A 27,587-nucleotide genomic window follows, 5' to 3' on the forward strand; every position below is an offset into this window, starting at 1 on the left:
TTTTAGACTCGTGCAGGATGCAGGTCCTTGATGGAAGGCCGGTTGGTAGCCATTGTTTCTTCTGCAGTCCTCATTACTCTCTGAGTGACTTTATATACCTCAGTAATGTCCCCTCTTCCCCCACCCAATCGCCTCCCCCCGCCCCCGGCTTCAGTGCAAGTAATGAGGATGAGAGGGATCCTCACACACCAACGGGGTTCCCCCTTGGGAAATGGAAGGCCTGCAAGCGAACATGCCAGCTCAGACAGCCCCAAGGACTCCCTCCCTCCACTGTCCGGATTCTCCCAGGGTGACCCTTGGCCACAGAGGGCTTGCTTGTGCTCAGACCTTTCAGCCAGGGGTGGGCTTCAAAAGTTTTAGCAATGGGTTCTCTGCCCGGTCGCTGGGGGGGCGTGGCCATGGTGGGCGTGGCCTAGTCGGCCTCCTGCACCATGGCAAGGGGGGCCATTTTTGTCCTCCCTGGGCTCCGGAGGCTTTCCTTGAGCCTCCAGGAAGGCGAAAACGGCCTCCCGGGCTTCAGAGGCTCTTTGGAAGCCTAGAAATGGGCCAATTTCTGGCCTTCACGAACCTTCCAGGAGGCCTGTTTTTCACCCCACCGACCCCCGAGACTCCCCGCGCGCCCTGCACTTACCTGGCATCCAAAACAGGCTTCGTGGGGACTCCTGGGAGGGGAAGGGTGGGTGCGGCCAGCCAGGAGTGGGATTTGGGGGTCATCCAGGGAATGGGATCCGACTGGTGTAACTACCGGGTTTGGTGATTTATGTTTTGCGTGCGTATGTGAAACATCATCAGCTTGCAGCCTGGACAGTTGAGCAGCACTGCACACAGGTGTAAAGCATTTGAAACGGCACTTTTCCCCTGCTTTTTCCACTGCAGCTGTGCCCGCCCAAAGCAGCCGAAGTTGAAAAAAACAGGAAATAAAGGACAGGTAAGAGCCTGGGTGGGCAGGTGGGCCAAAACAGCAGCAGACATAGAAATGGTTCTATGTCTGCTGCTCCTCGGAGCTACTGGTTCTACAGAGCCGGGCAGAACCGGTAGAATCCCACCCCTGGGGTCATCCAAACTGCGCAGAATCTTAGCTAGGGGATCTCGAGAACCCCCAACAGCCCAGCCCTGTTTTCAGCCCTTGGCTGAAGACGCAAGGGGTGTCTTTGTGTGAACAGCGTGAGGGTGTCTCTCTCTCTCTGCAGTCCCTCTTCCTGTTCTACCCCAGCCCCTCCCTTGGAATACATGATGGATTTCACTTTACGCCTAAGGAATGAAAGGCGGTTCAGAATGTGAGGGCTTGGACAGGGGTTTCCATGGCGCACTGCCCACATTCAGGGTGGGGGCAAAACTGCTGATCCCATTGTGGAAAGAGCAGATGGGATCTGCCTGGCTCCCTCGGTGTGCAGTGGGATCTTCCAGTCAGGAATTAAGAAGCGGAACTGATTAAGCCTGAAACAAGATTACCTGTCAAAGGGATGGAGCGGGGGAAGTGGCTGGGATGAGCTCCTGGCGCTTCCTTGGAGAAGAATAGAATAGAATAGAATTCTTTATTGGCCAAGTGTGATTGGATACACAAGGAATTTGTCTTGGTGCAAATATTCTCAGTATACATAAAAGGAAAAATGCATTCGTCAAGAGTCAAGAAACATCAGATACAACGCTTAATGATAGTCATAGGGTACAATAAGCAATCAAATCATACTAGGAAACAGTCAATAAAAACGTTAGGATACAAGCAACAAAGTTACAGTTCACATAGTCACAAGTGGGAGGGGATGGGTGATGAGGAGTGATGAGAAGATTAATAGTAATAGTAATGCAGACTTTGTAAATAGTTGAACGGTGTTGAGGGAATTATTTGTTTAGCAGAGTGATGGCGTTCGGGAAAAAACTGTCCTTGTGTCTAGATGTTCTGGTGTGCAGGGCTCTATAGTGTTGTTCTGAGGGTAGGAGTTGAAACAGTTTATGTCCGGGATGTGAGGGGTCTGTAAATATTTTCACAGCCCTCTTTTTGATTTGTGCAGTATACAGGTCCTCCGTGGAAGGCAGGTTGGTAGCAACTGTTTTTTCTGCGGTCCTAATTACTCTCTGAAGTCTGTGTCTGTCCAGTTGGGTTGCAGAACCAAACCAGACAGTTATATAGGTGCAGATGATAGACTCAATAATTCCTCTGTAGAACTGGATCACCAGCTCCTTGACCAGTTTGAGCTTCCTGAGTTGGCGCAGAAAGAACATTCTTTGTTGTGCTTTTTAGATGACGTTTTTGATGTTAGGTGTCCATTTTAGGTCTTGTGATATAATGGAACCTAGAAATTTGAAGGTCTCTCCTGTTGATATGGTGTTGTCTAGTACTGTAAGAGGTGGTTGTATGGGAAGGTTTCTTCTAAAGTCCACCCCCATTTCTAAGGTGATTCTCGGGGCTCCCCCATCACACCTCTCTCCTTCCCAAATGGAATGCAAAACCAAATTCCCGAAACAAATCCAACTGGAGCCGCTCTGTGTGCGTGTGTTTATGTGTGGGGAGCGACGAAGGGCAAATCCATTAAAAGACAGCATTTTCCCTTCCGGTCCAATTCACTTGTGGCATCTGGAGATAAGGGGGTTGGTCGGGGATGGTGGGGAGAGGCATTTCCTAAACCTGTCCCTCCCAAGTTACAAGCCGGGAAGGATCTAGGTTCACTCTTGTTTTATCTGCTACAACAACAGAACAACACGTGGGAAATGACCTCCATTCCCGAGAGATATTTTATAAAACCCAAAGTCGGAAGCCACATCCCGGGGCTGCAGTGAAATTTATTTGTCCGCTCAGTTCTGTGTTGTCCTAGCTTGGCTGCTGAAAGCCCATGTGATGTGAGAATAACCTTGGGAGGCGGGAGGAAGCTGGGACAATGGCTTGATCAATGGAATCTGGGATCTGAGAATCTGGGATCTGGGATCCAGGGGATCTGCGTTTTCCAGAGTCGAAGGAGCGGAGTCCTTTGGGACAGGGGTCTCCAACCTTGGCAACTTTAAGCCTGGCGGACTTCAACTCCCAGAATTCCCCAGCCAGATTTGAAGTTTGGGAGTCGAAGTCTGCCAGGCTTAAAGTTGCCAAGGTTGGAGACCCCTGTTTTGGGAGGAATCTGCTGCTGGAACCTTGCAACAAAGGCAGCCACAGAGATGGGCCTCCCGTGACCTCTGGAGGTGCAGAAAAGTCAGAGAGGGGAGAACTGGGTCCCTTCTCCCATCATTTTGCTCTTTAACAACAACAACGAAAATAAACCATCCATGTTGCTGGAGGAGAGCCTGAGTGAGGATGCGAGAAGCAAAAGGAGGTTTCTGGAGAGACAGACCCCGAGAAGAGGTTGAGTAGCAGGCCTCGGTTTGCCCTTCGGGAGGGTTCAAAAACGGGACATACAACCTGCCCACCCCCAGAAGGAAGGAGAGGAAGAGAAGCACGCCTGGCTGGGCCAGGACAGCAGAGCCCCCTCCATGCTGAGCTCTTGGGTGGGTCTTTCCACGCAGCCCCCGCTCCCCCGAGGTTTCCCCTCTCCGACATGGCTGCTACTGCTGGAGCTGAGCCCCGGGGTTCTATCTAGAGGGTCCTTCCCCCCCGCTTGGTGGGTTTGGCATGTAGGACTCTGCTAATCCTGAAGCGAGAGGAAGTGCCCGGCCCCAGCAGGACGAGGCCTGGGCAGTGTAATCCCCCTCATCAAAGTGGCAGAGAAGGAGGCCAATGGGATTAGCTGAGGGAGGGGGGGACAGAGCGGGGGGACCGGCAGCAGCCTCAGCCCAGCTGCCCTTTGTCCCTCCCGCCCTCCCAGCTGGGATTAGCAGCGGCCTGAAAGGGCCGAAAGGCGCTTCCTTCTTTCAGGGGGATGATGGCATGCTGGGAGCCCAATTTGGGGGAACAGGCAGCCCGGGAGCCACCGGAAGGGCTCAGCTGAGCTGATAAGGCTCAGAGGGACAGGGTGACACAGAATGCTTGCACAACATTCAGGCAGGGGTGGGGGCAGTCGAAGGCCGGCTTCCACTGCCAGGGGGTCTAACCAAGGCCCCACCTCTGGAGAAAGATGCTGGCTTTGAAGAGCACAGGGGAGGGGGCAATGCCCACCCTGGAGGGGCCTTTCACGGCCAGTGCAACTCTAGATTCTGTCAGTGAGGCAGAGATCTCCAAACTTGGCCACTTTAAGACTTGTGGACTTCAACTCCCAGAATTACTCAGCTAGCACGACAGCCATGTTGTGGCCTCAAGCAGGGGTCTCCAAACTTGGCCACTTTAAGACTTGTGGACTTCAACTCCCAGAATTCCTCAGCCAGCTTGACAGCCATGTTGTGGCCTCAAGCAGGGGGTCTCCAAACTTGACCACTTTAAGACTTGTGGACTTCAACTCCCAGAATTCCTCAGCCAGCTTGACAGCCATGTTGTGGCCTCAAGCAGGGGTCTCAAACTGGCCACTTTAAGACTTGTGGACTTCAACTCCCAGAATTCCTCAGCCAGCATGACAGCATGTTGTGGCTCAAGCAGGGTCTCACTTGGCACTTTACTTGTGGACTTCAACTCCCAGAATTCCCCAGAAAGCTATGCTGGCTGAGGAATTCTGGGAGTTGAAGTCCACAAGTCTTAAAGTGGCCAAGTTTAGGGACCCCCTGAGTGAGGGATCGAAGCAGCTCTGGCTCCAGAACTGGGGGGCAGACCCCTTTTCTGAGCAGAGACCATTATCCTTAGGGGGTAGGCACACACATGCCAGGGGAGGAATTCCTGGTTGGTCCCCTGTGCCCCAGATCTGGGCCAACATACCCTTATGCTGGTGTTAGTGTTGGTGGCTGCCTTGGTCTGACCCAGATGGACTCCTTGGGAGCATTACAAGCTGCAGCTCCTTTGGCCTGTGGTCTGGAAAAGCCCCCAACACCTATCAGAGGCTGGCTAGGCTTATTCTAAGAGGAAGCTGCAGCCAGCCTGGCTCTGATCGAGGCCCACAGCAACTCAGAAAGGCTAGCTGAGTGCCCCACCCCCACCCCCACCCCAGGCTTGTATCCCAGAGAGCAGGTTGGGGAGCAGCTGCAGAGCCTCCCCCACCCTCCAGCCCATTTCAAAGGAGCCCGCAGAGGCAGCTCTGCAAATAAGACCCCTATAAAGTGGTTAAACATGCTTGCCCAAAGAACGCCTCCTCCCCTAGAAAGCAAACAGATTTGTTTGTCCCAGGATGGGGCCCAGCACAGCTGCCCCCCACCACCACCTCACACCTATCAAAGGGCCGAAGACAACCGTTGCCCTCCATGTATCTGTGGGGTGGGGGGTGGGGAGATTGCTTCCTTCCATCCTGGTTTGTTTGTGGAGGACACCCACATGCTAGCGGTTTCTCCCACACACCCCAATCTCAACTGAGGCTGCCAGGGAGGGAGGGTGGCCAGCTGCCTCGGAGTGACCAGCACACCGATACATACAAGCCCAGGCAGCCCGCCAAGCCCAGCTGAGCAGAGATGGAATTTGCCCACCTGCTGATGCCCACCTGGGCAAGAGGGGGCTGGGGGCCCTATTCCAAGCTCCTTGACTAACTCAGGGTTCCCTCCCTGGGGACTTTGGGCTTAGGTGGCCTGGCCCACTTGCCATACACCCCAGGGACCGAATCCAAGGCGGAGACCGACCCTACGGAGGGTCCCCGGGAGCATCATTCAGGCAAGGACAGGCTGCTTCCTGGACCAGCTCAGCTTCTCTGCTGCTGCCAGTGCTCCAAAAGGCCTCTGACCAGGGGGAAGGACAACCCCCCCCCTCACCTCTTCAGGCTCCCTTTTGGTCCAGGGAGGCCTGGGGGGAGGGGCTGAGCCCCGGCTGAGCATTCTCTGGAAGGCAGTGGGTCTTGAGGTAGCTGGCTTCAGGTGTTTTCCTGGTCCTTTTCACTGCAAAACCATAAATTGGGAACCATGTCTAGTTGTTCTGCCATGCCACCTTTAAAGCACAGAGGGCCTAGTTAGAAGAAAACCCGTCCTCCCGGGTGGGAATGTCTGCATTTCGTTTTGGCTAGCTTGCCACTGCCAGGACAGGAGTCTTGGGGAGTAAGCAGGCAAGTATTTGACTCAACTGCCCCCCCTTCTATATCCGCATAAAATTCTGAGTAGGTTGATCTCCAACCTTGGCCACTTTAAGACTTTAAACCTTGGCCACTTTAATTCCTCAGCCAGCTTTTCTGGGAGTTGAAGTCCACAAGTCTGAAAGTGGCCAAGGTTGGAGACCCCTGATCTAAATGCTCAGCAACCCTTTAACTGCTGCCTTGGATGAAGGGGTGGTGGGAGGAAAACAGACAATTAAGTCTTTCGAAAGGCAAGAACAAAATTCTGAATGCTGGAAAAATAACTTTGCAAAGTTCCCACTTGGAAGGAGCACTGACTTGAAAATAGAATAGAATAGAATAGAATAGAATTCTTTATTGGCCAAATGTGATTGGACACACAAGGAATTTGTCTTGGTGCAAATGCTCTAGGTGTGCATAAAAGAAAAGATACATTCATCAAGAGTCAAGAATCATAACACTTAATAATATTCATAGGGTACAGTAAGCAATCAAATCATACTAGGAAACAGTCAATATAACTCGTTAGGATACAAGTGACAAAGTTACAGTCATACAGTCACAAGTGGGAGGGGATGGGCGCTAAGGAGTGATGAGAAGATAGTAATGCAGACTTGTAGATAGTCGGACAGTGTCGAGGGAATTATTTGTTTAGCAGAGTGATGGCATTTGGGGAAAAACTATCCTTGTGTCTAGTCGTTTTGAGGGTAGGAGTTGAAACAATTTATGTCCGGGAAGTGAGTGGTCTAGATATTTCCACAACCCTCTTTTTGACTCGTGCAGTGTACAGGTCCTCGATGGAAGGCAGGTTGGTACCAATTGTTTTTTCTGCAGTCCTAATTATCCTCTGAAGTCTGTGTCGGTCCTGTTGGGTTGCAGAACCAAACCAGACAGTTATAGAGGTTTAGTGATTCCCCATTTATTCTTACCTTTTTTCTGTATCCTTACTCATGCTTATACTTACACCTATTATCTTGTAAGCGATTGACAAATCAAATCAAATTAAATTAAAATTACATTAAATTCTGCTGCGGCTGAAGGCCCAGGATGGCCCTTGACCATAATTACATCAGACTAGCAATCACCTTAAAGACAAGCTTATCTCACGGTCATGAAGCATAGATAATCTTTGCTGAAGTGGGAAGGTTCCTCATTGCCTTGTTAGTTTTTGCAAAAAGCTTTTCCAGAATTTGCATTGCAAGGCATCACTTAATTACTCAGGGTAATTAGGAGGCCAGTGTAAAGTAAGGAGTCATATTGTAACTTATGAAATCTCTGGATTTGATTGCACATTGCATGCATTGCCGGAAGAAAGTTTTCTGAAGTAATTATTTCTTGCATTGTTGCAATCAGTCCCTCATCTTTGTCCTTTAGATAATTATCTACTTTTCCGTGAATGGGCCAGTAAATGTAATCATCAATGTTGCCTCCTCATCAAAGGTAGCGTGTGAAGTACCCCTAAGAATCCAGGGGCCATTAAGCTTCCCTGGAGGGAGGGCAGAGGGGTGGGGGCTGCCAGGCCCGGAGAGAGCTGCTCAAGGCCATGGGGATTCTGGCTAAAAGTGGCCCATTCAAGACTTGAGGCTCTGTCCCTTTGGGGGTGGGGTGGGGGAGGAATCAAAGCCCTCTCCAACAATGGAGGTCATTAACAGCGGAATCCCCTTTGGCTCAAGCCCTGTGTGGATTCCCAGTCTGGGGAAAATGCACAGCCAGCCAGGCAAATTTCCGGAAGGGACCCAACCTTCTTCAGCCTCCCTGGAGAGGGAGGGGGTCTGCCCAAAGAGCCCCTCCTGGGACCCAGCAGGTAGCAATTCTCCAGGGAAAGCTGGAGCTTTCATCCTGTTAAAATACCTGCTGGACCCCCGAGTGAAACCTGCCATCTTAAGGCCCAGGATGGGTGTGTGGGGGGTGAGGGTGCATTGGGGGGTGGGGTAGGGGGTCTCTCCTCCCTGTGAGAGACAATGCCAAGCCCCTCTCGGCACCTTCAGATGCTCAGGGACACTTGGCTCCCAAGATGCGGCTGATGGAAAGGGGTTTTATTGGCTTATTTTATAAGGTATTTATGTTATTTATTTTATATTTTATTTTATTAAGACTGCCAAAGCCAAATCTGAGGTGTATTTTAATTTGGCCACAGTGGTAGGGAATGTAATAGAAACAAATAGAATAGAATAGAATAGAATAGAATAGAATAGAACAGAACAGAACAGAACAGAACAGAACAGAACAGAACAGAATAGAATTCTTTATTGGCCAAGTGTGATTAGACACACAGGAATTTGTCTTGGTGCAAGTGCTCTCAGTGTACATAAAAGAAAAAATAAATAAATTCATCAGGAATCATAAGATACAACACTTAGTGATAGTATAGGTTACTAATAAGCAATCAAACAGGATAAAATAGGTAGAATAGAATAGAATACTTTATTGGTCAGGTGTGATTGGACACACAAGGAATTTGTCTTAGTGCAAATGCTCTCAGTGTGCATAAAAGAAAAGATGCATTTGTCAAGAATCATAAAGTGCAACACTTAATAATAGCCATAGGGTATATAAATAAAAATTAGATTTTTTTTCTAAAATGGAAGGTTTCTATGATAAATTGACTGCTTTAGATAAGACTTTGACAGGTACTGATGAAAAGGTGATTTAAAAATTGTATGGATATTTATTAGAAATTAAATTAGAAGAAGAACAAGTTAAAGAAACTATGATTGCTTGGGGGAAGAATTTTGGATATGGGATTGATTTAGAGAAATGGCAAAAATTGTGGTCCCAAAATTATAAAATGACAATGTTAACAGCATATAAGGAAAATACGTATAAGATGTTTTACAGGTGGCATTTCCCCCTGACAAGAATAGCAAGAATGTTCAAGAATAAATCCGAAAAAAGTTGGAAATGTCATCAGACACCTGGCTCATATTACCATATGTGGTGGATTTGTGCGGATGCTAAAAAATACTTGACTAAAATCCACACATGGTTGGGAAAAATGACAAAAAAACATATAGACTTGAAACCAGAGTTATTTTTATTGGGAATTTTACCTGAAATATATAGTAAAGACTTGAAATATCTGATTGTAAATGTATTAACAGCGACTAGGATTGTATTTGCCAAAAACTGGAAAAATGAGAAAACACCATCACAGGAGGAAATCATTAAGAAAATCTTGGAATGTGCTGAAATGAGTAGATTGACATTTGAAATGAGAGAACAAGAGGATAAACAATTTTATAAAATTGGGAATCTGTTCTATAAATGGTTAGACAATAAAATACAGTAATGAAATATGTAGACTTTTAGAAAATAATAAATATATAAAGATGTACTTATTTCTTATTATATCTACAAAATGATTTTAGGATAGATTTGGGATGATAATATGAACTGTTATAAAACAAACTAAGTAAATTATGATTATCTTGTAAAACATGAATGAATAAAAGTATAGTTAAATGATTGACTAATAATGATACTAAGGTATTTAATTTTTGATTGAAAATACGAGATTATATGCAATGTAATTGTAATTGAAGACTACGAAATGGAAGCACAAACAATTTGTAAACCAACTGGCACACTGTATGTATACATATGGAAGATGGCTTGACGTTTTTATGTTCTGTTTGTTTATGTTTGTTTTTAAAAACCAATAAAAACTTTTTTTAAAAAGAAAGAAAGTTCAAAACATCCTCAAAGATCCATATCATCCTGGGCACCCTTTTTTTAAAAAAATATTACCATCTGGGAGATGGTACAGAATAATAAAAACAAGGACAAATAGGCTGAAAAACAGCTTCTATCCCAGGGCAGTAATTCTACTGTAATTCTAATGTATAGTGCAATATTAATGCAATACCAGGGGTTTTCAATTCAATGTGTGGAGTGTGAAGGATGTGTGTTTGTGTTTATTTTCATAGTCATGATGTACACTGAAGATGGCATTTAATTTTGTTGTAGTGACAATAAAGTAAACTAAAAACAACAACTATGGCACCCCTCTGTGCTAGGTACAAAGGCAGCCATTAGTCTTATGGGAGACTGGCTTAATGAGATGCAGGACAGCCAGGAAGTGGCATCATCATAATCATCATTTCTCAGATTGAAAGCCCATCTGGGGGTAGGCTGAATGATGCATAAGCTACTTCTGAACGTTAAGACTTGTGGACTTCAACTCCCAGAATTCCCCACCCAGCCAACTGCCTTTAAAATGCACTAAAATAGAGAGCCCAAGGCGGAGTCCTCCGCTGACGGATCTCTTTCAGTGACCATCAACACGTTTTGCAGGAATTAATTCCACAGGTCAGCAATGAAAGTCCACAGTCCACAGGTTTGCAAAGAAAGGCTTTTTCTGGGCTCAGGTCTCAATCTGCTAGCAACTGGCTTTCTTGGATGACCTCCTTCCCAGGAGTTTGAGTGGGGTGGGTGGGCAACAAGACTGCTCTTTTGACATGCTGTGCCAGCTGCCTGGTTCAGTCTGGGTCCCAAGGGGAGCTGTTCTCTTTGCTCGAGCGGGAACGACTTTCCTGCTGCCACAGCCCTCTTCTCAGTCTTCCTTTAGACCAGAGGCCTCCAAACGTGGCAACTTTAAGACTTGTGGACTTCAACTCCCAGAATTCTCCAGCTAGCTATGCTGGCTGGAGAATTCTGGGAGTTGAAGTCCACAAGTCTTAAAGTTGCCAAGTTTGGGGACTCTTGCTTGAGTCCTCTCGAAGACCTGACCGACATACAACTGCATTACCTTTTCTGGCCGGGGAGATTAAACCTCACAATCTGGTCTACAGCCTGGGGATTATTTCTTCTTCTTCAACCACATCAGGCCAGCCTTTCCCGAATTCAGCAAGGATGGAGAGGTGCAGGAAGCTGCTTGGGAACAGCATGGTACTATCGGCCTTTGGCTGTGCAAAGGGCCTGCATGGGCTGGTAGAGCCCAGCACAACCTGCTCTCTGGGCCTCCTGTGGAGCCTCCCGGAGAGACCTCACTGGCCCTGTTGAGTGAGGGCTCCATTGCTGAGGCGGAACGGGGCTGCCACCTTTCCTCTGGCCAAGGAGAGGCGCTTCCTTCAAATAGGAAGACAGGCCAGCTTTTTCCTAGGTGTGTGTGTATGTGTATGTGGAGCAAAGACCCAAAGATCCTCAAGCCCCTGTCTCCCAGGCAGCCTGTCCAATGGGAAGGCACCGCTTCTCCTTCACCTCTCTCCACCCATTAACACCTCTTCAGGCTCAGCTCATTAGCACCCCCAGGGCTGCTAATGGGAACTGGGGGGAGGGAGATGTGTTGACCTTGGGCCTCTCCACCTGCGGAAGGAAGGAGCCACATCAATAAATCTGTTTCCCAGCCGTCAACTTCTTTGGCAGCTTCCATTTCTGGATGGAATGTTTTAGTGTTCCAGAACAGGGGTCTCCAACCTTGGCAGCTTTAAGACCTGTGAACTTCAACTCCCAGAATTCCTCAGCCAGCTGGGAGAATTCTGGGAGTTGAAGTCCACAGGTCTTAAAGTTGCCAAGGTTGGAGACCCCCTGTTCCAGAAGGTTCTGGGTGAGAAGGCTGCAGCCATTTGGGCAAACTGGTCGTTTCCTAAAAGTTGCTTTGCAAAAGTTGTCCCTGGATGGAGGCTGGATGACCACCAGCAACCTGGCTGGAGTGAGCTGCTGTAGAAATGGAAATAGTCTGCATAGGGACAGATGAACCGGACAGAGCACCTTAAAGTAGCACTGAGCCCCCCCGACCGGCCCCTCACCCCGAGGCCGAGGGTGCCCCTGCCGCCCCACTGCTCCTCCACAGCTTGCAACTTCAGGGTTAGGTGGCGTCCCTGGGTGGAAGCGAAAGCCTAGCTGGCCACAGGAGTAACTGCAGCAAAGGCCACCCCTGCCCAAGTGGCGCCTGGCCGGCAGCCACAGTGCCAGGAAAGGGGCTTTCCAGAAAAGCCCAGGCCGAGACGAGGCCTTTGCCTTCTCCCCAGTCACTGGAGGAATATTTTCATTTTCTGAGTCAAAATGTCCCTGTAGGGCTAAAATGGGGGGCTCGTGAGAGCTTAATTGCAACACCCTAAAGCTGAGCTTTATTCACGGTTTATTTATTGTTTATTATTGTGTTTATTTACCGTAACTGCATCCAGACGACCCTTGCAGTCTGACCACATCCAAGTCAGCTCTCTGCAGCCGAGACCAGCTCAGAAGCCGCTGGGGATTCTGGGAGTTGAAGTCACTACCTGATTCTGTTGTTACATCCTCAAACCCCCAAAACTTTAATCTTAAACTGTCTCCCATGGACCTCACTCCATTCCTAAGAGGCCTGTAAGGGGGCGTGCATAAGCGCACCAGGGTGTGTACCGTCTCTGTCCTACAGTGCTGGCATTTTCTGGTTCCACATCTTGACTTTTCCTTCTGTGTGGAATGACATTGGTAATAGGGAAGGAAGAGGAAGAGGAAGAGGAGGAGGAGGAGAAGGAGAAGGAGAAGGAGAAGAAGAAAGAAGAAGAAGAAAATCATCTCCCATGGACCTCACTCCATTCCTAAGAGGTCTGTAAGGGGGCATTCACAAGCGTACCAGCATGCCTACCGTCCCTGTCCTACTATTCCCATTTATTCGTACTCGTACTTTGTTATGTATATACTTAAACCTGTTTATACTTATATGTTTATAGGTTATGTTCATACTTAGACTTGTTTTCTCATACATGCTTGACAAACTAAATAAAAATAAAATAGATAAATAAGTCAGCCCTCTGCAGCTCAGAAACCGCTGGGGATTCTGGGAGTTGAAGTCCTCCCTCTTAAAAACACAAATAAATCTGGGTTTGGCCCCTCCTCCTCCGAGTGCACTGAAGCCCGGAAGTGCCGCATCCCCCCCACCATCCAGTGCCCACTGAAGGTGCAGGGTGGGGCTGTGAGACCGGCAAGGGCCAATCAGAACAGCCGCCCGTGGAAGCTGAGAGCCAGCCCCTTCCGGTCGCGTAACCGGAACACCGGACGCCGCTCTTCCCCTACGGTGCCCGGAGAACTACCGGGACTGCGATGGCGCTGGCGGGAGCGCTGAAGGGCGTCCGGGCGGCCTCCGCCGGCGGGGTGAGCGGACGGGTCTCGCTGTGCCGGGGTGGGGGGGCGGGGGGCGGGGGCGGCGGCTCACTCGGCCCTCCCTGTCTTGCAGCGGTTCCTGCGGGGCCTCTCGAGCTCGGCGGCGCTTCTGCAGAAGCCGGCGCAGGTGAGGCTCCCGTCGGGGCGGGGGGGGGGAAGAGGAGGGGTTCTCGCGGGGAGCCCTTCCGACCCTCCCGCTCCCGTTGCAGGCGGACGGCGCTTTCCCGGTGACGCTGCTGCCGGGGGACGGCGTGGGCCCGGAGCTGATGCACTCCGTCAAGGAGGTCTTCAAGGTGAGCGTGTGTGTGTGTGTGTGTGTGTGTGTGAAGGGGCGAGGCAGGATTGGGGGGTCGCGGGGTCAAACTCACCCCCTCCCCTCCGTCACCGGCTGTCCCGTGCAGGTGGCGGGCGTGCCGGTGCAGTTCGACGAGCACCACCTGAGCGAGGTGCAGAACCTGGCCTCGGAGGAGATCCTGGACCAGGTGCTGGAGTCCATGCAGAAGAGCAAGGTGGCCCTTATCGGTGAGGCTTCTGCCCGGGACCCCCAGGAGGGGGGTAGGGGGCTGGGAGCTCGCTGCCCTCCAGCCCCCTCACTGCCTGGGCTCTCTCGGCCTTGCAGGGAAGATCCACACCCCCATGGAGTACAAAGGGGAGCTGGCCTCCTATGACATGAGGCTCAGGTATGTTTCCACCTCCTGCAGCCCTTTGGTTGGGGTGGGGGGGTCAGCAGGAGGGATGCAGGATGGAACCCTCCCACCCCGTCTCCTCCTTGCAGGCGCAAGCTCGACCTCTTTGCCAACGTGGTCCACGTGAGCAGCCTGCCTGGCTATAAAACCCGGCACAACAACCTGGACCTGGTCATCATCCGTGAGCAGACGGAGGGCGAGTACAGCTCCCTGGAGCACGAGGTGAGCGTCATGGTCCCTCTGACTAGCAGCAGTTACTGGGCTTCCAAAGCGGGGTGGCGGGTGGGGGGGCATCTCCAGTGAACCTGGAGTGTGGCTGCAGCAGCCCAAAGGGACCACTGAGGACCTATAGATTGGGTGCAGGGCGAGGGGGTGTCAGGTCAGTTTTCCAGCAGGGTAAACGTCAACCAGCTTAACACCTGCCATAGGCTGAAGGGAAACCTGGGAGTGTCCTTTCAGATCTGCAGGTGAGCAGGAGGGCTTTGCTTCAGGCTTTAAACCAAGGGTATCCAAACTTGGCAAGTTTAAGACTTGTGGACTTCAACTCCCAGAATGCAGTACCGAGCAAAGCCTTCCCTGGGTTTTTCTTCTGGGCCACGCTGCAGTTGGAGGGAAAGCAGACTCCTGATCCAAAATGTGGCTCTCTGGAGCGGTTGAGCTTTGCTCCTTTTAATGGCCAGCCGAAGCGAGTCGGACAGCTTGTGCTTCTTTCTGTGTTCAGAGTGCAAAGGGGGTCATCGAATGCCTGAAGATCATCACGCGGGCCAAATCTCAGCGCATTGCCAAATTTGCCTTTGATTTTGCCACCAAGAAGGGGAGAAACAAGGTCACTGCTGTGCACAAGGCCAATATCATGTGAGTAAGCCTCCCTCCCTCGGTGGGTCGGGGTGGAGTGAGGGGTGAGGATCTTCCTATGACCTCTTCGGAGCTTTGGGGAGCCAATGGAAGCACCTGCTTTGCAGCAAAATTGACACAAGCCCAAGAACCTGCTGTAGGCCACTATATGTTAAAAAACAAAAATGTGTGTTGTGATTGAAGAAGTTGGGGTGGACTGGATGAAGCCCCCCCCTTTCTCTTCCTTTACCTTGGTACAGAAAGGCCTTGGAAAGTTGGACAGGCCTTGTTCCATCTGCTTAATTTTGGGCCTGGGAAGAAGCACCAACCATGGGGCACGAGGTGGTCAGAAGCTGCCCTTCATGGTCCTTTCTAGGACCATTTGTGTCCATGCTGCTGCCCAGGAGAGCCACCGCGGCAGCTTCCAAGGCCTTCCGATTCCTTCTGATTCTGCTGCTTGCCAAGAAGCCGCTGTGCTCTGGGACTCTTCAGCCCCTTTGATTCAGGCTGCGGCTGGGTCATTCTTGCCTGGAGGTGGCGGGGAGGGAGAGAAGGCTTGGCCGTCTCATGGAGCACACCTGGCTCTACAGGCCATCCAGGTCATTGTGAGAACTTGTCCCTCTCGTCCGTGGTCCTTCCAGGAAGCTGGGGGATGGGCTCTTCCTCCGCTGCTGCGAGGAGGTGGCCGAGCTGTACCCCAAGATCACCTTTGACACCATGATCATCGACAACTGCTGCATGCAGGTAGGGCTGCCCCGCTTCAGGCCTGGCTGAGGGAGGGGGCCTGGGAGGGAGGGGCTCTGCAGGGTGCCTGCACCAGCGAGGCCAGGACCTCTTCCACAGAGGCCAACCTGGGCAGCTGCCAGCAGTTGGGGGGGGCGGGGCGGAATATAAGACAGTCTGTTTAGAATCCCAAATTACATTGGATAATTTGTGGTTTGGGTGCCAGCCCTTCTTGCTCCGGTTGGATCTGGAAGTCAGAACGGGGTCTCTGCAGACTCAGCAACGGTGGCTTATCATCCTGGCTCAATATTAGCCCTAGTTAGTTGGGGCTTTGAGCAGAAGCAGAGGAGCCCCTTCTCTGAGAGGCTTTGGCAAAGGGCCGGAGTCCCAACTCTTTAATTTTATGTGAAGGGAGCCCAGATAATTTTTCAGAAAGAAGGAAACGGCGTTTTTGGTTCTTGCAGAAGAAAAGAACAAATCCAGGCCCCCAATTGGTCAGCTGCCCCCCCATTTCCCCACATGTGGGGCCTTCTCAGGCCTTTTAAGCAGCCACTGCAGATCCATCCTTTAGCCCCCTCCCCCAATGGGGCTGCTTAGGGAGGGCCTGAAGACCGTGGAAGTCCAGGATTGGGGTGGGGCCCCTTTCCTTGGATACCCAGCACACAGCATCCTGGGCTGGCGACAAGGCCACAGCTTCCTGGGGGCTGCTCTTTGGAGGCCACGCCCGGGCTGTGGCTGAGCAACATGGGTAACCGGATTGGATCCTCCCTGCAAAGGAGAGATTGGAAACTGACAAAAAACTGAATTGCTGTGGCACGCAGGCCTTTGGGGAGCCCAGGGGGGCTTTGTTGTTAAGATGCTTCCTAGGGGTGGGTGGGAGAGGGAGGAAGGGAGCTGGACTTCTTCCAGGGGCTTCAGAGCGGAGCCCCCCCTCCTCTTCTCCAACGGCCCCTCAGGGGAGAGCTCTGCCCAGGTGGGGATGCCCCTGGCCTGATTGGGCCCAGGCAGGCTCTGGAGCCTGAGGGATATGTGGGTGTGTCTTCCAGCTGGTGCAGAACCCTTACCAGTTTGACGTCTTGGTCATGCCCAACTTGTACGGCAACATCATCGACAACCTGGCAGCCGGCCTGGTGGGAGGGGCTGGCGTGGTCCCAGGGGAGAGCTACAGCGCCGACTTCGCTGTGTTCGAGATGGTGAGGACCAGGCTGGGCCTGCCCCTTCCCCTCCCTGGGGGGGCGGGATGGCCAGGGCCAGCGGGGGGTTCAGGAGGAAGAGGAGGAGGAGGCGGCCTCTGCAGGGACCTTTCGGCTGCTTTTGCAGGGCGCCCGTCACCCCTTTGCCCAGGCGGTCGGAAGGAACATTGCCAACCCCACGGCCATGCTGCTGTCCTCGGCCAACATGCTGCGCCATCTGAAGTAGGTGCCCACGCCAGGGCCGCTGGGCTTGAGTCGGGCGTCCCAGAGGCTGCTCCCTGCCCATCCCTGCTGTCCTTCCCCCCCCTCCACCCCTTGCTGAGATTGCATCCCCTCCTCTCTCTCTCCCGACCAGCCTGGAGCACCACTCGGCCATGATTTCAGACGCGGTGAAGAAGGTGATCAAAATGGGCAAGGTGAGAGGCCTGGGAAAAGAGGGAGGGGGCGGAGTTGGGGTGGGTCCCAGGGCATCTGGAGGCAGGCTGGAGCGGTTTCTCCTGGCCAGGTTGACCGCTGCGGGCGGAAGGCCTGCCTGGGCTGCCCGGGTGCTTCTGGCGTCCTGCTCCTGTCCCGTCTGTGATGGCTGTTTCTCTCCCTCCCCTGTAGGTGCGGACACAGGACATGGGCGGTTATTCCACCACCTCGGACTTCATCAAGTCTGTCATTGACCACCTGCATCCCCACTATGGCATCTAGCTGGCCCCCCACACACACACCCCCTGCAGCCCTGGCCCCTCCCCAAGAAGGGAGAAGAAAGCACCTTCCTCCTCCTCCTCCTCCTCCTCCTGCCCCTTGACCCCTCCAGGCCCTCCGGAGGTCTGGTCGTCTCCAGCTGGAAGAGACTGGGGCAGGGGTGGGGGAAAGGAAGGGCCTGCCTGGGGCCTGGTGCTCTGGGGTGCCCCCTTGGAAGCTGGCCTCCGTGGCGGGAAGGGTGTGTCAAAGGGAAAGTGCCTCCAGGAAGAGCTGGCTGGGGAGCATGGGCCTCGTGGGAAAGTCCGGAAAAGCAGCAGGACTTTGGGGAAGAGTCTTCCAGGGCTTGTTGGGGGTGCTGGGGGCTTGTGGGTGTGACGTGTAACCTAGGACTCCACTCCGTTTCCTGAATAAAAGGGTTTTTTTTTTTTTAGCCGGTTCTCCTTCCGGCTTGTCTGCATTAGCCGGTTCGTGGCAGCTGCCATGAGGCTCCCAGAAGGATCCAGGCTGGAGGGTTTGTGACGGAGAGAACCGGCCTGGATCCCCTGAGCAGCCACCGTTCCCCCCTGTCTTTGGTGGGGGGGGCTGCACTCTAACCCACCCCCAAAGCAACCCCTCCATTAGCCCCATCATCTCTGGACCGGAAAAGAGGCTTCCCCCAAGTGGCAGAGGAGCCACCGAAAGCCTCTCCCAGCCTTTCCCCCCCCCCAGCTCCTCCCGTGGTCTGCCTTGGAGGAGCCCCGTGTCCACGGCGTGGCTGGCGATCTCCTCTTTCATTGCCTTCTGGAACTTGGCAGAGCTGAGCCACTTAAAATTATTAGATTTATTCTCAAGAAGCCGGAGGAAGATCTATCTCCCCTTGCCATCTGCGATGGGAAGCCGAGGTGGAAAACAGAGACAGGGGACTCCTGGAGCTTCTGTTGGTCTCCGGCAAAACATCTGGCATGGTTTCCCCTAAGCTCCCCTCCCCTGGGGTGTCTCTTGGCTGTGCCAAGGGAAGGAGTGGCTCCTTTAAGGCAGGGGGGTCTCCAACCTTGACAACTTTAAGCCTTGGGGGACTTCAACTCCCAGAATTCCCCAGCCAGCAAAGCCGAAGTCCACCAAGGCTTCAAGTTGCCAAGGATGGAGACCCCTCTGCTTTAAGGCAGGGGTCCCCAACCACCTGTCCCTGGACCGGTACCGGTCCGTGGAACAATTTCTACCGGGCCGCCGGTTTGCTGGGCACCGCCATCTTGTTTTGATGGAAAAATGTTTCCGGTGAGCTTTTCCGGGTAGAAAGCGGCGTTTGGGTGCTGAAGGAATCCTCGCGCCTTAGTTTCATCGAGGGGTGGCGGCTTCCAACAAAACTAAGGCGCGGGGATTCTTTCAGCACGCATGGCAAGGCGAGCCGAGCGACCGTCCCGAAGCCGTCGCGAAGCCCATCGACACAGGTACAAAGGAGGAGTTGAAGGTGGCGGGGAGAAGCGGGGGACGGCTGGCTGGCCGGTCGCTCGGCTTGCCTTGCCATGCGCGCTGATGCCGGTACCGGGCCATGGATCATTTTGTGATGCTGGTACCGGGCCGTGGCACAAAAAAGGTTGGGGGCCACTGGTAAGGCACAGGGAGGATGCCGCATACGCTGAGGGGCCTAATAGGGAAGGAAGAGGCGGCTTGCAAGGGGCCTTGGTGCTTTGGACGGCCAAGGTGGGCAGCAGGCGGAGAATCCGCCCAGGGTGAGAAATGCTAGCAGAAACGACGCTGCCTCATTTGAAGGCAGAAGCGGCTCTGGGTGTCACATGTGGGCTAGATTGGCCACTAAAGGGAGTCCTTGAGTTAAGAGCTGCCGTGGAGGGGGGGTGGTGTGTCTCCCTGTTATGGTTGCAAGCCACGACAGCCCTCCTGGGACCGACCCAATTTCGGAAGCTTATTCAGGGTGGCCACAAAGCAACTGCTGCCGTTAAGCGGCCCTTGGGTCGGCTCTGGGCCGCTTGTGCTGTTTGTTCCTCACTGGAAGTCGGCCAGGCAAGAAAAGTTGTCACGGCCACAATTGCAGCTGGGTTGCCCAGCGCCTGGAACTGTGTGTGTGTGTCAACCCATCGGAATTTCAAAAGAAATATCCCCCCCTCCCCCCCCCCAGGTAGGTCACCATTGGAAAGGTGACTCAGTTGTAAGTTGAGGACTAGCTGTAATGGAAACAGCAGGTGGTTTTGACAGGTGCCTGTCTCTTCTCTCCTCCCACCCCACCCAAATATCTTTTATCCATTCTGGGCAAGGCTGATGGGTCTGTGGGGCACTGGCTTCTTCGTAAACCTGAAGCAGCTCCAGTGGCCTAGAGGTGGAGCTCTTCCCTCACAATCAGGAGGCTGGGAGTTTGAGGCTAGTATTTAGAATATTGACTCCTGCTCGAGCAGGGGGTTGGAGTAGATGACCTCCAAGATCCCTTCCAATTCTTGTCATTCTAAAGTTGCCCCATGTTAGCCTTTGCCAGCCCCTGAGGTTACTGGCAGCCCCCGGGTGCCCTCCCACTCTGCTTGGGGAGTTTTCCCAGAGGGGGGGCTCGACCAGGCGCCTCCCATCTCCCAACCGCCTTCAGGCTGCCTTGACCAGCTCATAAAAAGGGGCTTGCAACGTGCATCGCACAGGATGGCTCTGCTTTGAAAAGGCCGGTGTGGGAGCAAAGCCATTTCCAGCCCCACCTCCTCCTGGAGTCCCCTTTGAAAGCGGGAGGTATTTTTCTCAGCTGAGATTTGGGCAGCTCCCCCACCCCCTCCCCGGCTGTGGGAAGACCCCTTCAGGGTCCCGTTGCTCTCCATGCTCAGAGGCCGGTCCCTGCTCCGCCAATGGCAGCCTCCCAATCTTTGGCAAGGCCTCCGAGGCACAGAAAAGTTTACGGCAACTGAACCGCCGCGATGGGAACGCCGGAGCGGATCAGCCCAGGGGTTTCCTGCACCTGTGCTTTTTTTTTATCTTGGCAGGTGCGGACGGGCAGACATGGGGGGCTACGCCACGTCCGACGACTTCACCCACGCCGTGATTGCAGCTCTGGCGGAATGAAAGGGGATTCTTGCTCGCCGTGGCAGTTCCGGCTGCTTGGCTTTTTCTTCCTTTATTTCTTCCTAATTTATGGTATAATTTATTGCATGTAATAAAAAGGAGCCACTGGCTCTCTTGTGAAAAGATCGCCTGTGCAGCTGCTGGGAGTAAAAAACGAGAGAGAAACGATGCCACGCCTGGGGCTGACCGCAAGCAGGAGCATCTTGGCACAAAAAGGCGGGGGGGGGGCAGGGAGTTTTCTGGAGTGATGCAGCACCGCGCTGCCCAGGGCTGTGCAAGCTGCCACAACCCGCAGCCTAGTATTTGCTGAGGCGCAGAAGCCAAGACCAACCGCGGCTGAGAAAAAGGGTGGGGAGAGAAGGAGCAAACGGCTTCCACCATCTTGTTCTTCCGGGCAAGGGTCGGGAGGTGTCGAGTCGGCCACCCCTTTTGGCTCAACGGAGCAGCACTTCTGGTTCTTGGGGCAGCCATTTCGGGTGAGCCGAAAGCTACCAGCTCAGCCCTCCCTCCCCGGATCCCAAATTAGGGCTGCCTGAGAAAGCCGACGTTCCCTTCTGGTGCCCCGTCCCCAAAGAGCCCATGGAAGGGAAATGCTGTACAAAAAAGTAGCGCATTTTATTACTACATCACGTGAGTTAAAGACCATTTGGGTTTCCAGTCCTGCAGCAGGCGCTCCTGCTAGAGCCCCATATCCCCACTGATGGGACAAGCGCAGGGACCTCGTGGGCGGTCTCGGCCCGACCCGCTTCTCCTCCTCCTCCTCCCTCTGCCAGAAGCCCAGAGCATTCCTGTCTGCCTTTGGGGAGAAGCCTGGCCGTCCATAGCTGCCTTGTCTGGTCTCCCTCAGAGCAGCCTTCCTTCCACACGTCAGAGATGCCCAGTGGGCTGCCGTCTCGTTGCTTTAAAAGTTCTGGGTTGTGGGGAAAAAAATACCCCAAAGCTTTGCTTGAAGAAGCGAAATTGGACGGACTTTGCATCGGCTGGATTCCCTGTGTGCTCTAGTTGTTGTCCTCTTCCACCCTGGCTTTCTTCTTCGTCTTCTTCCCCTGGGGGGCTGGGGACTCCTCTGCCACCGCTACCACCGGAGGCTGCCGGTGCTTCTTCTTCTTGGGCAAAGGCGCTTCTTCGTCTCCCAGGCCGTTGTTGGTGGGTTCTGGCTCCACCTCTTGGGACTTCCTTTTCTTCCTCTTGGCCTTCCCCTCGTTCTCCTGTGAAAAAGGAAGGCAACCTCAGTGCAGCCTCACACTCACCACAACCACCACACTACAAAACACTGATTTTGTAGCTTTTGGGACGGCCTTCCCAGAGGAGGAGGAGGCTGGCTCCCCTGGGCCTCTTCAACGCTGGCAGCACTCGCAAGCTGCAACCAGGAGTGGTGGGAGTCATCTCGGGAGGGGGATGAGTCTGCCTATGAGGTGGACCGGTTGCTTTCATAGTGTGGAGACAATAACTTGGTCCTCAACATCAATAAGACCAAGGAGCTGATAGTGGACTATAGAAGGAACAGATCAGACATCCAGCCCTGGCTTATCAATGGAGACTGAGTGGAGCAAGTGGCTGGTTTTAAGTTTCTGGATGTTACCCTAAAAGAGGACCTGACCTGAGGTGCTCACCTTGCAGCCCTGGTCAAAAGGGGCCAGCAGAGATTATACAACCTGAGACTTCTCAGGAAACAACTGGATGAAAAACTGCTGGTGACCTTCTACCGCTGCACCATAGAGTATCTTAATTTACTGCACCTCTGTATGGTTTGCCAATTGCACAGGGGCAGATAGGACAGCACTCCAGAGGGTTAACGTCATTGCCCAGAGGATCATGGGTTGCCCTCTCCCCTCTTTGGAAGAGCTTTATAGCTCCTGCTGCTTTAAGAAAGTTCAAAACATTCTCAAAGATCCATCTCATCCTGGGCACCCCCTTTTTTTGAACTATCTGGCAGACGGTACAGGATAATAATAAAAACGAGGGCAAATAGGCTGAAAACAGCTTTTATCCCAGGGCAGGAGCTCTGTTGAATTCTGCTGTATAGTGCAGTATTGGGGGTTTTCAGTTCCATGTGTGGAGGGTGAAGGTTTGTGTGTTTATGTTTGTTTTCGTGGTCATGACGTGCACTAAAGACGGCGTTGTGATTTCCTTCTACGAGGCGCAACGACAATCAAGCAAACTAAGATCCTCCCCACCTGTTCGGGAGACTCCAGGAGCGAGGAGTTCTGCATCTCGGCTGCTTCTGCAGCCGCCGCCAAAGCCTCCAGGCGCTTCTTCTCCTGCTTCAGTTTCTTCTTTTGCTTTTTCTCCAGCTTCCTTTTGATGGCAGCTGCTACTTCCGAAGCCTGTGGAGCGAGAGGACGGTCACTGGGGCTGGGCTCCACCACCCTCGCCAGGAAGGCCCTCAGCATTGTGCGAAGGGCGCTTGGTTGGATCAGGCTCATTAAATCAGCTTTGGCCTCCACGCATAAGGTTGGTCAGGCTCTTGAGTTTTCATCACTCCCAACAGCGCAAGTCCACCCCCCGCATGCCCCCCACGGCCCTCACCTCCTCCACAGCCTCCTTCATGACCTCCAGGTTCTTGCGAGGAACCTCCCCGGTTTCATAGAAGGCCAGGCGCTCCTCCACTTGTTCCCGCAGCTTGTCCCCAAAGACAGAGGTTGGCACTTCTGGAAAGGGAAGAGAGAAGAACGGCCGACTGAGCTAAAGCTGCTCACAGTATATCCGGAAGTGCCGCCACTGGGAATTCCCTCCAGCTGCTGCCTCGGCTCAGATATTTCTGATGTCAACATTCGCTCGGTGCGCGAAATGCTGATGACGAAAAATGTAACCATCATGGCCAAGGCAGAAAGCTTCTTGGTGGGTTGCACCCGTCCTGGCTCCCTTCCCCTCTCTAGCCAAGGGGAGAAGGCGAGGGGGTGGGCGGGCTCTGGAAGCTCCTGCAGCCCACCTGAGAAGCAGTCGATGCGAGAGGCGATGGTGCACTTGTTGGCCAGGTAGCGAGAGATGCGCCCTTTGTTCTTGGCCGCTGCTCGCCCAATGAAGGTGGAGTGAAATATCAGGCCGTACTTGGGGGTGTTTCCCCGGGTCTTCAGGGCCCTGCAGGGCAGGAGACAACCATGCAGACAACCTCCTTGGCACCAGGTTGGCCATCCCCATGGGAGGAGGGAGGGAGGGAGGGAGGGGTCTGGCTGCAGGCCAGGAGGGGCCTGGCCAGCAGCAGTTCTGGGTCCCTGTTAAGCTCAAATGCTTTGGGGGGGGGGCAGGCTGTGCGCCGGCCCACCCAGCGGATTACCTGAAGAGGGCCTTCTCTGCCCCCAGGATCTGAACTGTCGAGGCTGGGTACTTGGCCAGGTTGGTCAAGCTGCCTGCATGGGAGATGAGACGAGCCCCCACCTGTGCAGGGTACAGACCGTAGATTTATTTCTTTAGCGCAATTTGCTAGTGCCCATCTTGCACTAGTCAATCTAAGTGGCTGGCTACAAAAAATTAAACTCTTGATCAAAGCAATATGAAAAAACCTGCGAGTGCAGAGGCAAACAGCCAATCAAAAAGAACTGCAGCCACCGCTCTGCCCACCCACTCCCCAAGCCTTCTGTATCCTAAACCCCCAAATAACCCCCTTCTCCCTTCTGTCCAGCCAGCCTGGGCTGGGAGCAGAAGTGAGGCTTGTTCCTTCTGCCTGCCTGTCTTCATCCAACCCCAAGGAGCAGCCTGCCTCAGCCCTGGCCCAGATCAGTATTTATAAGTTTCAGCACTGAGATTCAGTGGATTGACAGATTCAAATGCACATCATGTCTGCGGCCAGAGCAGCCCACTCCACACAACGTAGGTACACGAAAACTGCCCCATTCACCCCTTACTTACAAGCCCAAAGGCCCCCAAACCACTCACCACTTCTCCAATTAAGGCCGAGAGGCTGGGAGCCACCTGGTTCATTTTGGAGCGGAGATACTCCTGCAAACCTTTGCGATACTCGGAGAGGGAGATGACTCGGCTGGAGAAGCTCTCGATGTTGATGAGGTCAATGGGCGAGATGTCCATTCCTGTAGGGAACCCAGCATTGGGGAGAGGGGATAAGGGCCCTGACCGGGAGCAAGCAACTGTCGTCTGGTCTTTTAGCCGGGATGTAGCACATGGCCTGCCAAGAAGGACCCAGGACTGTGACTTATATTACAGCTGAAGTTGGAAATGGCCACGGAGAACTCTAACTCTTGGTCTGTGTGTGTGGTGTGTGTGTTCAAATAGGCAGGCAACTGAGTCCTTTATAGGACAACCTGCATGCTTTTCTACACACAGCAAAAAGTCTTTAAAATTCGTATCACAACATGCTGACCAACCACACGGTCGTGTAAATTACTGACCACTCTTCTAAGGTTTATTCTGGAATGGCCTCCCTCTGACAAGCCCCAGTGAAATGCCACCTCCAGCCTTCTCTCCTCCCCCCTCTTGCCACTGACCCATGGAGGAGCGGGAGGCATCCAGAATGGCTTGAGCCTTGGCAGAGTCCATGACAACTTCCTCCAAGGCCTCCAGGCTCTCCTCGCTCAGTTCCTTGCGATTCCCGATTAGCTTGGCCAAGCGGCAGTAGGTGTAGTTGTCGCTCACGATCTTGATCAGCTCTGGGAAGTGATAGCCGTACCACTCTCTGCGCCGCCACAAAGAGAGACAAAGCACGTGAACCAAAAGGGAGCCACTCCTGGCTCCGCCTTTTCCTCCCCTGTTGCGCAAGGGAAGGCTGTGCCCGCACAAACCAAACAGCTCAGGCACGGGGGTGGCCCGACTGGGGTGCACGGAGGGCCTTTTGCTGTGCCTCCTCTTTCTATACAGCCAGCGGTGGGGTCCCAGCTGCCTGTGGTAAGCTGAAGGAGGCAGGAAAGCCCAGCCTACCCCACAACCACAGGGACCAAGGGTGCCTGGAGGGCAGGTTCAAGTCCAGCCAGACACACTGCAGAAACACACACACACCCCCACAACCTCCAAAGGGAGGGCAGCCGGCTCACCTGACCCGCATGGAGAAGGTGTTGATATCCTTGTCCAGCTGGTCCAGGAGGCTGATGGACTGGATGATCATGTTGTCCACCCGGTTGACGTTGAACTTCACCTTGGCGCGGGAGTAGCTGTGTCCGAGCCCGAGCTGGGCCTTGGAGGCCGCCTGGGCGGTCAGGCCCTTGATCAGGCTGTGGAAATGCAGGCGGATCCCTGCGGGGGAGAGAAGGGCGTCAGAGCTCGGGCCATGCAGCCCTTCCTCCCCCGCGCGACCCCCTCCCAGTCCGCTACCCGCTCACCTCGCAAGAGCTCGGCCACCACGCCGCCCGTCTGGCACGGGTAGCCCAGCTCCTCCTGGATGGCGGCGCCAATCTTGGGGTCGCCCACGCCCAGCAGGACCTTCTTCTTCTTGGCCGGCAGGCTCGTCTCCAGCAGCAGCCGCAGGTCTTCGTGCAGCAGCCCTGCGGGATGGGCAGTCGGTCAAGCGCGGAATATCCCCACACACGCCCGGCCCCAGCCCAGCCCTCCGCCCACCGCTCTCACCCTCCGAGACGGCGTTCATGTTCTCCAGCGCAGCCTGGGCGGAGCGGAAGGGCGAGAAGGCCTCGAGGCGCACCAGGGTCAGGAAGCGGCCCAGGCTCAGCGCGCTCTCCTCCACCTGCGGCTGCAGCAGCTGCACCTCCTCCGTCGGCCGCACCGCCAGCAGCGCGTAGCCCGCCGCGTGCTCGAACAGCACGTGCAGCTGCACCTGCGGGACGCCGGGGAGGGTGGGGGGAGAGTCAGGCGTTGGAAGCGGGGAAGGGAAAGGGAAGGGTCGGGGAGAGACCCGCTAGGCCCGGCCACGCCGCCCGCCCTCCCTCCCTCCGACCCTCCGCTCACCATGGCGGCTGCCGAAGAAAAGGCCGCACGCGCCCGTCCCACGCAGCCGGAAACGCTCCCCGACGGGCCGCCCGCCCCTTCCGGCCTGTCTCGGGCGCGCCTGCGCTGAGCCAGCCGGGGTGCGGGTGGGCGGAGACAAAGGTGCTTCGCCGGCCAATGGACGCCGGCCTCCTCCGCGCGCTGGGGTGAGGTGCGGGGGGTGGCAGCTCCTGCCGGGAAACCCCGTGCCTCGTGAGGCCTTTCGGGAATCAGCCCGGGGAGCGAGGGGGTACTTGGGAAAACCTCCTGGCGCTGCGGAGCCTGATCTTGACGGAAGGGCCCGGTCCTGCTTGGGCGAGGGAGAAAAGGCCGCAGGGGGAACGCCTCAATAGATGCGCAGAGACTTGAGCCACTGGCTGAATTCTCGGCCTAGGACGGAGGCCTCCAAACTTGGCCACTTTAAGACTTGCAGACTTCAACTCCCAGAATTCCTCAGCCAGCTTTGCTGGCTGAGGAATTCTGGGAGTTGAAGTCCACAAGTCTTAAAGTGGCCAAGTTTGAGGACCCCTGGCCTAGGAGACACTGGAGTGTTGCTCCAGTGGCTGAAGGGCTTCTGAGAAGGTGCAGAGTGTCTCTCCCCTCCTCCCTCCCCCGTGGCACAGTCTCTGCACCTGCAAGTGGTGCCCAGCCAGGCAAAGGGAGGGAGGGCAGTTTGGGTCTCTGGGCATTTTCACATCCACCCCAGGTTGAGAGAGAGCAGCTGTTCAGTTATTAACAGAATAAAGGAGTTGGAAGGGACCTTGGAGGTCTTCTAGTCCAGCCTCCTGCTCGGAGGGGGAAAAAAAAAACACCCTTTTCAGGCAAATAGCAATAGCACTTTACTGCTTTATAGTGCCTTACAGCCCCTCTCTAAGCCGTTCACAGAGTCAGCCTCCTGCCCCCAACAATCTGGGTCCTCAGTGGACTGTCCTGGGAAGGACCGAAGGCTGAGTCAACCTTGAGCCCTGTGAGATTCAAATTGCAGTCAGCTGGCAGTTAGCAGAAGTAGCCTGCGGTGCTGCACTCTAACCCAGTGGTCGCCAACTCGTGGTCCGCAGAGAAATGTCACCCCCCGACACCCCAAAGCAACTAATCCAGGTTGTGTGGGAACACAAGGCTGTGCCGCCCACATGGCCCACGGGAACACAGGGCTTGCGTCGCTTGCATTGCAAACAAGATGAGGTAGTGAGGGGAGGGGGGAAGGGCGGAGGAGGGGAACTTGCCCCATGCATCCCAAGCGCTTGGCCTGGCCACCGGGCTGCTTCTTTCCGCTTCTTTCTTCTGCTTTTGGCTGCATGCAAGGAAAGCAGCAAAAGTCTTTCTTTTCCCCCAAACTCTGCCAGAAATGAGTCTTTCTGGGACCCTGCAAGGCATCCTGCTCCACAAGGCTGCGCTGGCAAAAGACTCATTTCTGGCAGAGTCTGGGGGAGTGAAAGAAA

At 53.9% G+C, this 27,587-nt stretch overlaps 2 protein-coding genes and 2 non-coding genes across 4 annotated transcripts; 1 reads left to right on the forward strand and 3 right to left on the reverse strand.

Moving 5' to 3' along the window:
• Positions 1-12,961: 12,961 nt before the first annotated feature.
• IDH3B (isocitrate dehydrogenase (NAD(+)) 3 non-catalytic subunit beta) lies at positions 12,962-17,679 on the forward strand. The gene is made up of 12 exons (XM_026717166.2): positions 12,962-13,112; positions 13,195-13,248; positions 13,331-13,414; positions 13,523-13,643; positions 13,741-13,801; positions 13,897-14,029; positions 14,529-14,662; positions 15,283-15,385; positions 16,411-16,557; positions 16,685-16,779; positions 16,913-16,973; positions 17,164-17,679. The coding sequence occupies exons 1-12, from the start codon at positions 13,062-13,064 to the stop codon at positions 17,251-17,253; spliced, it is 1,134 nt and encodes a 377-aa protein (XP_026572951.1). The 5' UTR covers positions 12,962-13,061; the 3' UTR covers positions 17,254-17,679.
• Positions 17,680-20,871: 3,192 nt separating this feature from the next.
• Positions 20,872-27,376, reverse strand: NOP56 (NOP56 ribonucleoprotein). Its single transcript, XM_026717160.2, has 12 exons — positions 27,372-27,376; positions 26,131-26,455; positions 25,795-25,999; positions 25,551-25,712; positions 25,266-25,464; positions 24,723-24,910; positions 24,157-24,308; positions 23,558-23,658; positions 23,213-23,361; positions 22,810-22,931; positions 22,458-22,607; positions 20,872-21,488 (listed from the first exon to the last, which is right to left on the reverse strand). Exons 1-12 carry the CDS (start codon positions 27,374-27,376, stop codon positions 21,279-21,281), a joined length of 1,968 nt encoding a protein of 655 aa, XP_026572945.2. The 3' UTR covers positions 20,872-21,278.
• On the reverse strand, positions 22,694-22,767 carry LOC113447185 (small nucleolar RNA SNORD57). The gene has a single exon (XR_003375581.1). It is a non-coding gene; the product is annotated as a small nucleolar RNA SNORD57 (small nucleolar RNA).
• LOC113447186 (small nucleolar RNA SNORA51) lies at positions 24,999-25,136 on the reverse strand. Its single transcript, XR_003375582.1, has one exon. It is a non-coding gene; the product is annotated as a small nucleolar RNA SNORA51 (small nucleolar RNA).
• Positions 27,377-27,587: the final 211 nt, after the last annotated feature.

Source organism: Pseudonaja textilis, chromosome 6 (genome assembly GCF_049901715.1).
Source record: "Pseudonaja textilis isolate UNSWEBS1 chromosome 6, rPseTex1.2, whole genome shotgun sequence".
NCBI lineage: Eukaryota > Metazoa > Chordata > Lepidosauria > Squamata > Elapidae > Pseudonaja > Pseudonaja textilis.

Excerpts from the sequence above, each read along its gene's own strand:
- IDH3B (XM_026717166.2), top strand. The coding sequence starts at position 13,062 with ATGGCGCTGGCGGGAGCGCTGAAGGGCGTCCGGGCGGCCTCCGCCGGC. Across the intron at positions 13,113-13,194 it reads GGGCGGCCTCCGCCGGCGGG|CGGTTCCTGCGGGGCCTCTC; the intron begins GTGAGCGGACGG and ends CCTGTCTTGCAG. Across the intron at positions 16,780-16,912 it reads AACATGCTGCGCCATCTGAA|CCTGGAGCACCACTCGGCCA; the intron begins GTAGGTGCCCAC and ends TCTCCCGACCAG.
- NOP56 (XM_026717160.2), bottom strand. Across the intron at positions 23,362-23,557 it reads GCAGAGAAGGCCCTCTTCAG|GGCCCTGAAGACCCGGGGAA; the intron begins GTAATCCGCTGG and ends CCTGCCCTGCAG. Across the intron at positions 21,489-22,457 it reads TCCTGGAGTCTCCCGAACAG|GAGAACGAGGGGAAGGCCAA; the intron begins GTGGGGAGGATC and ends CCTTTTTCACAG.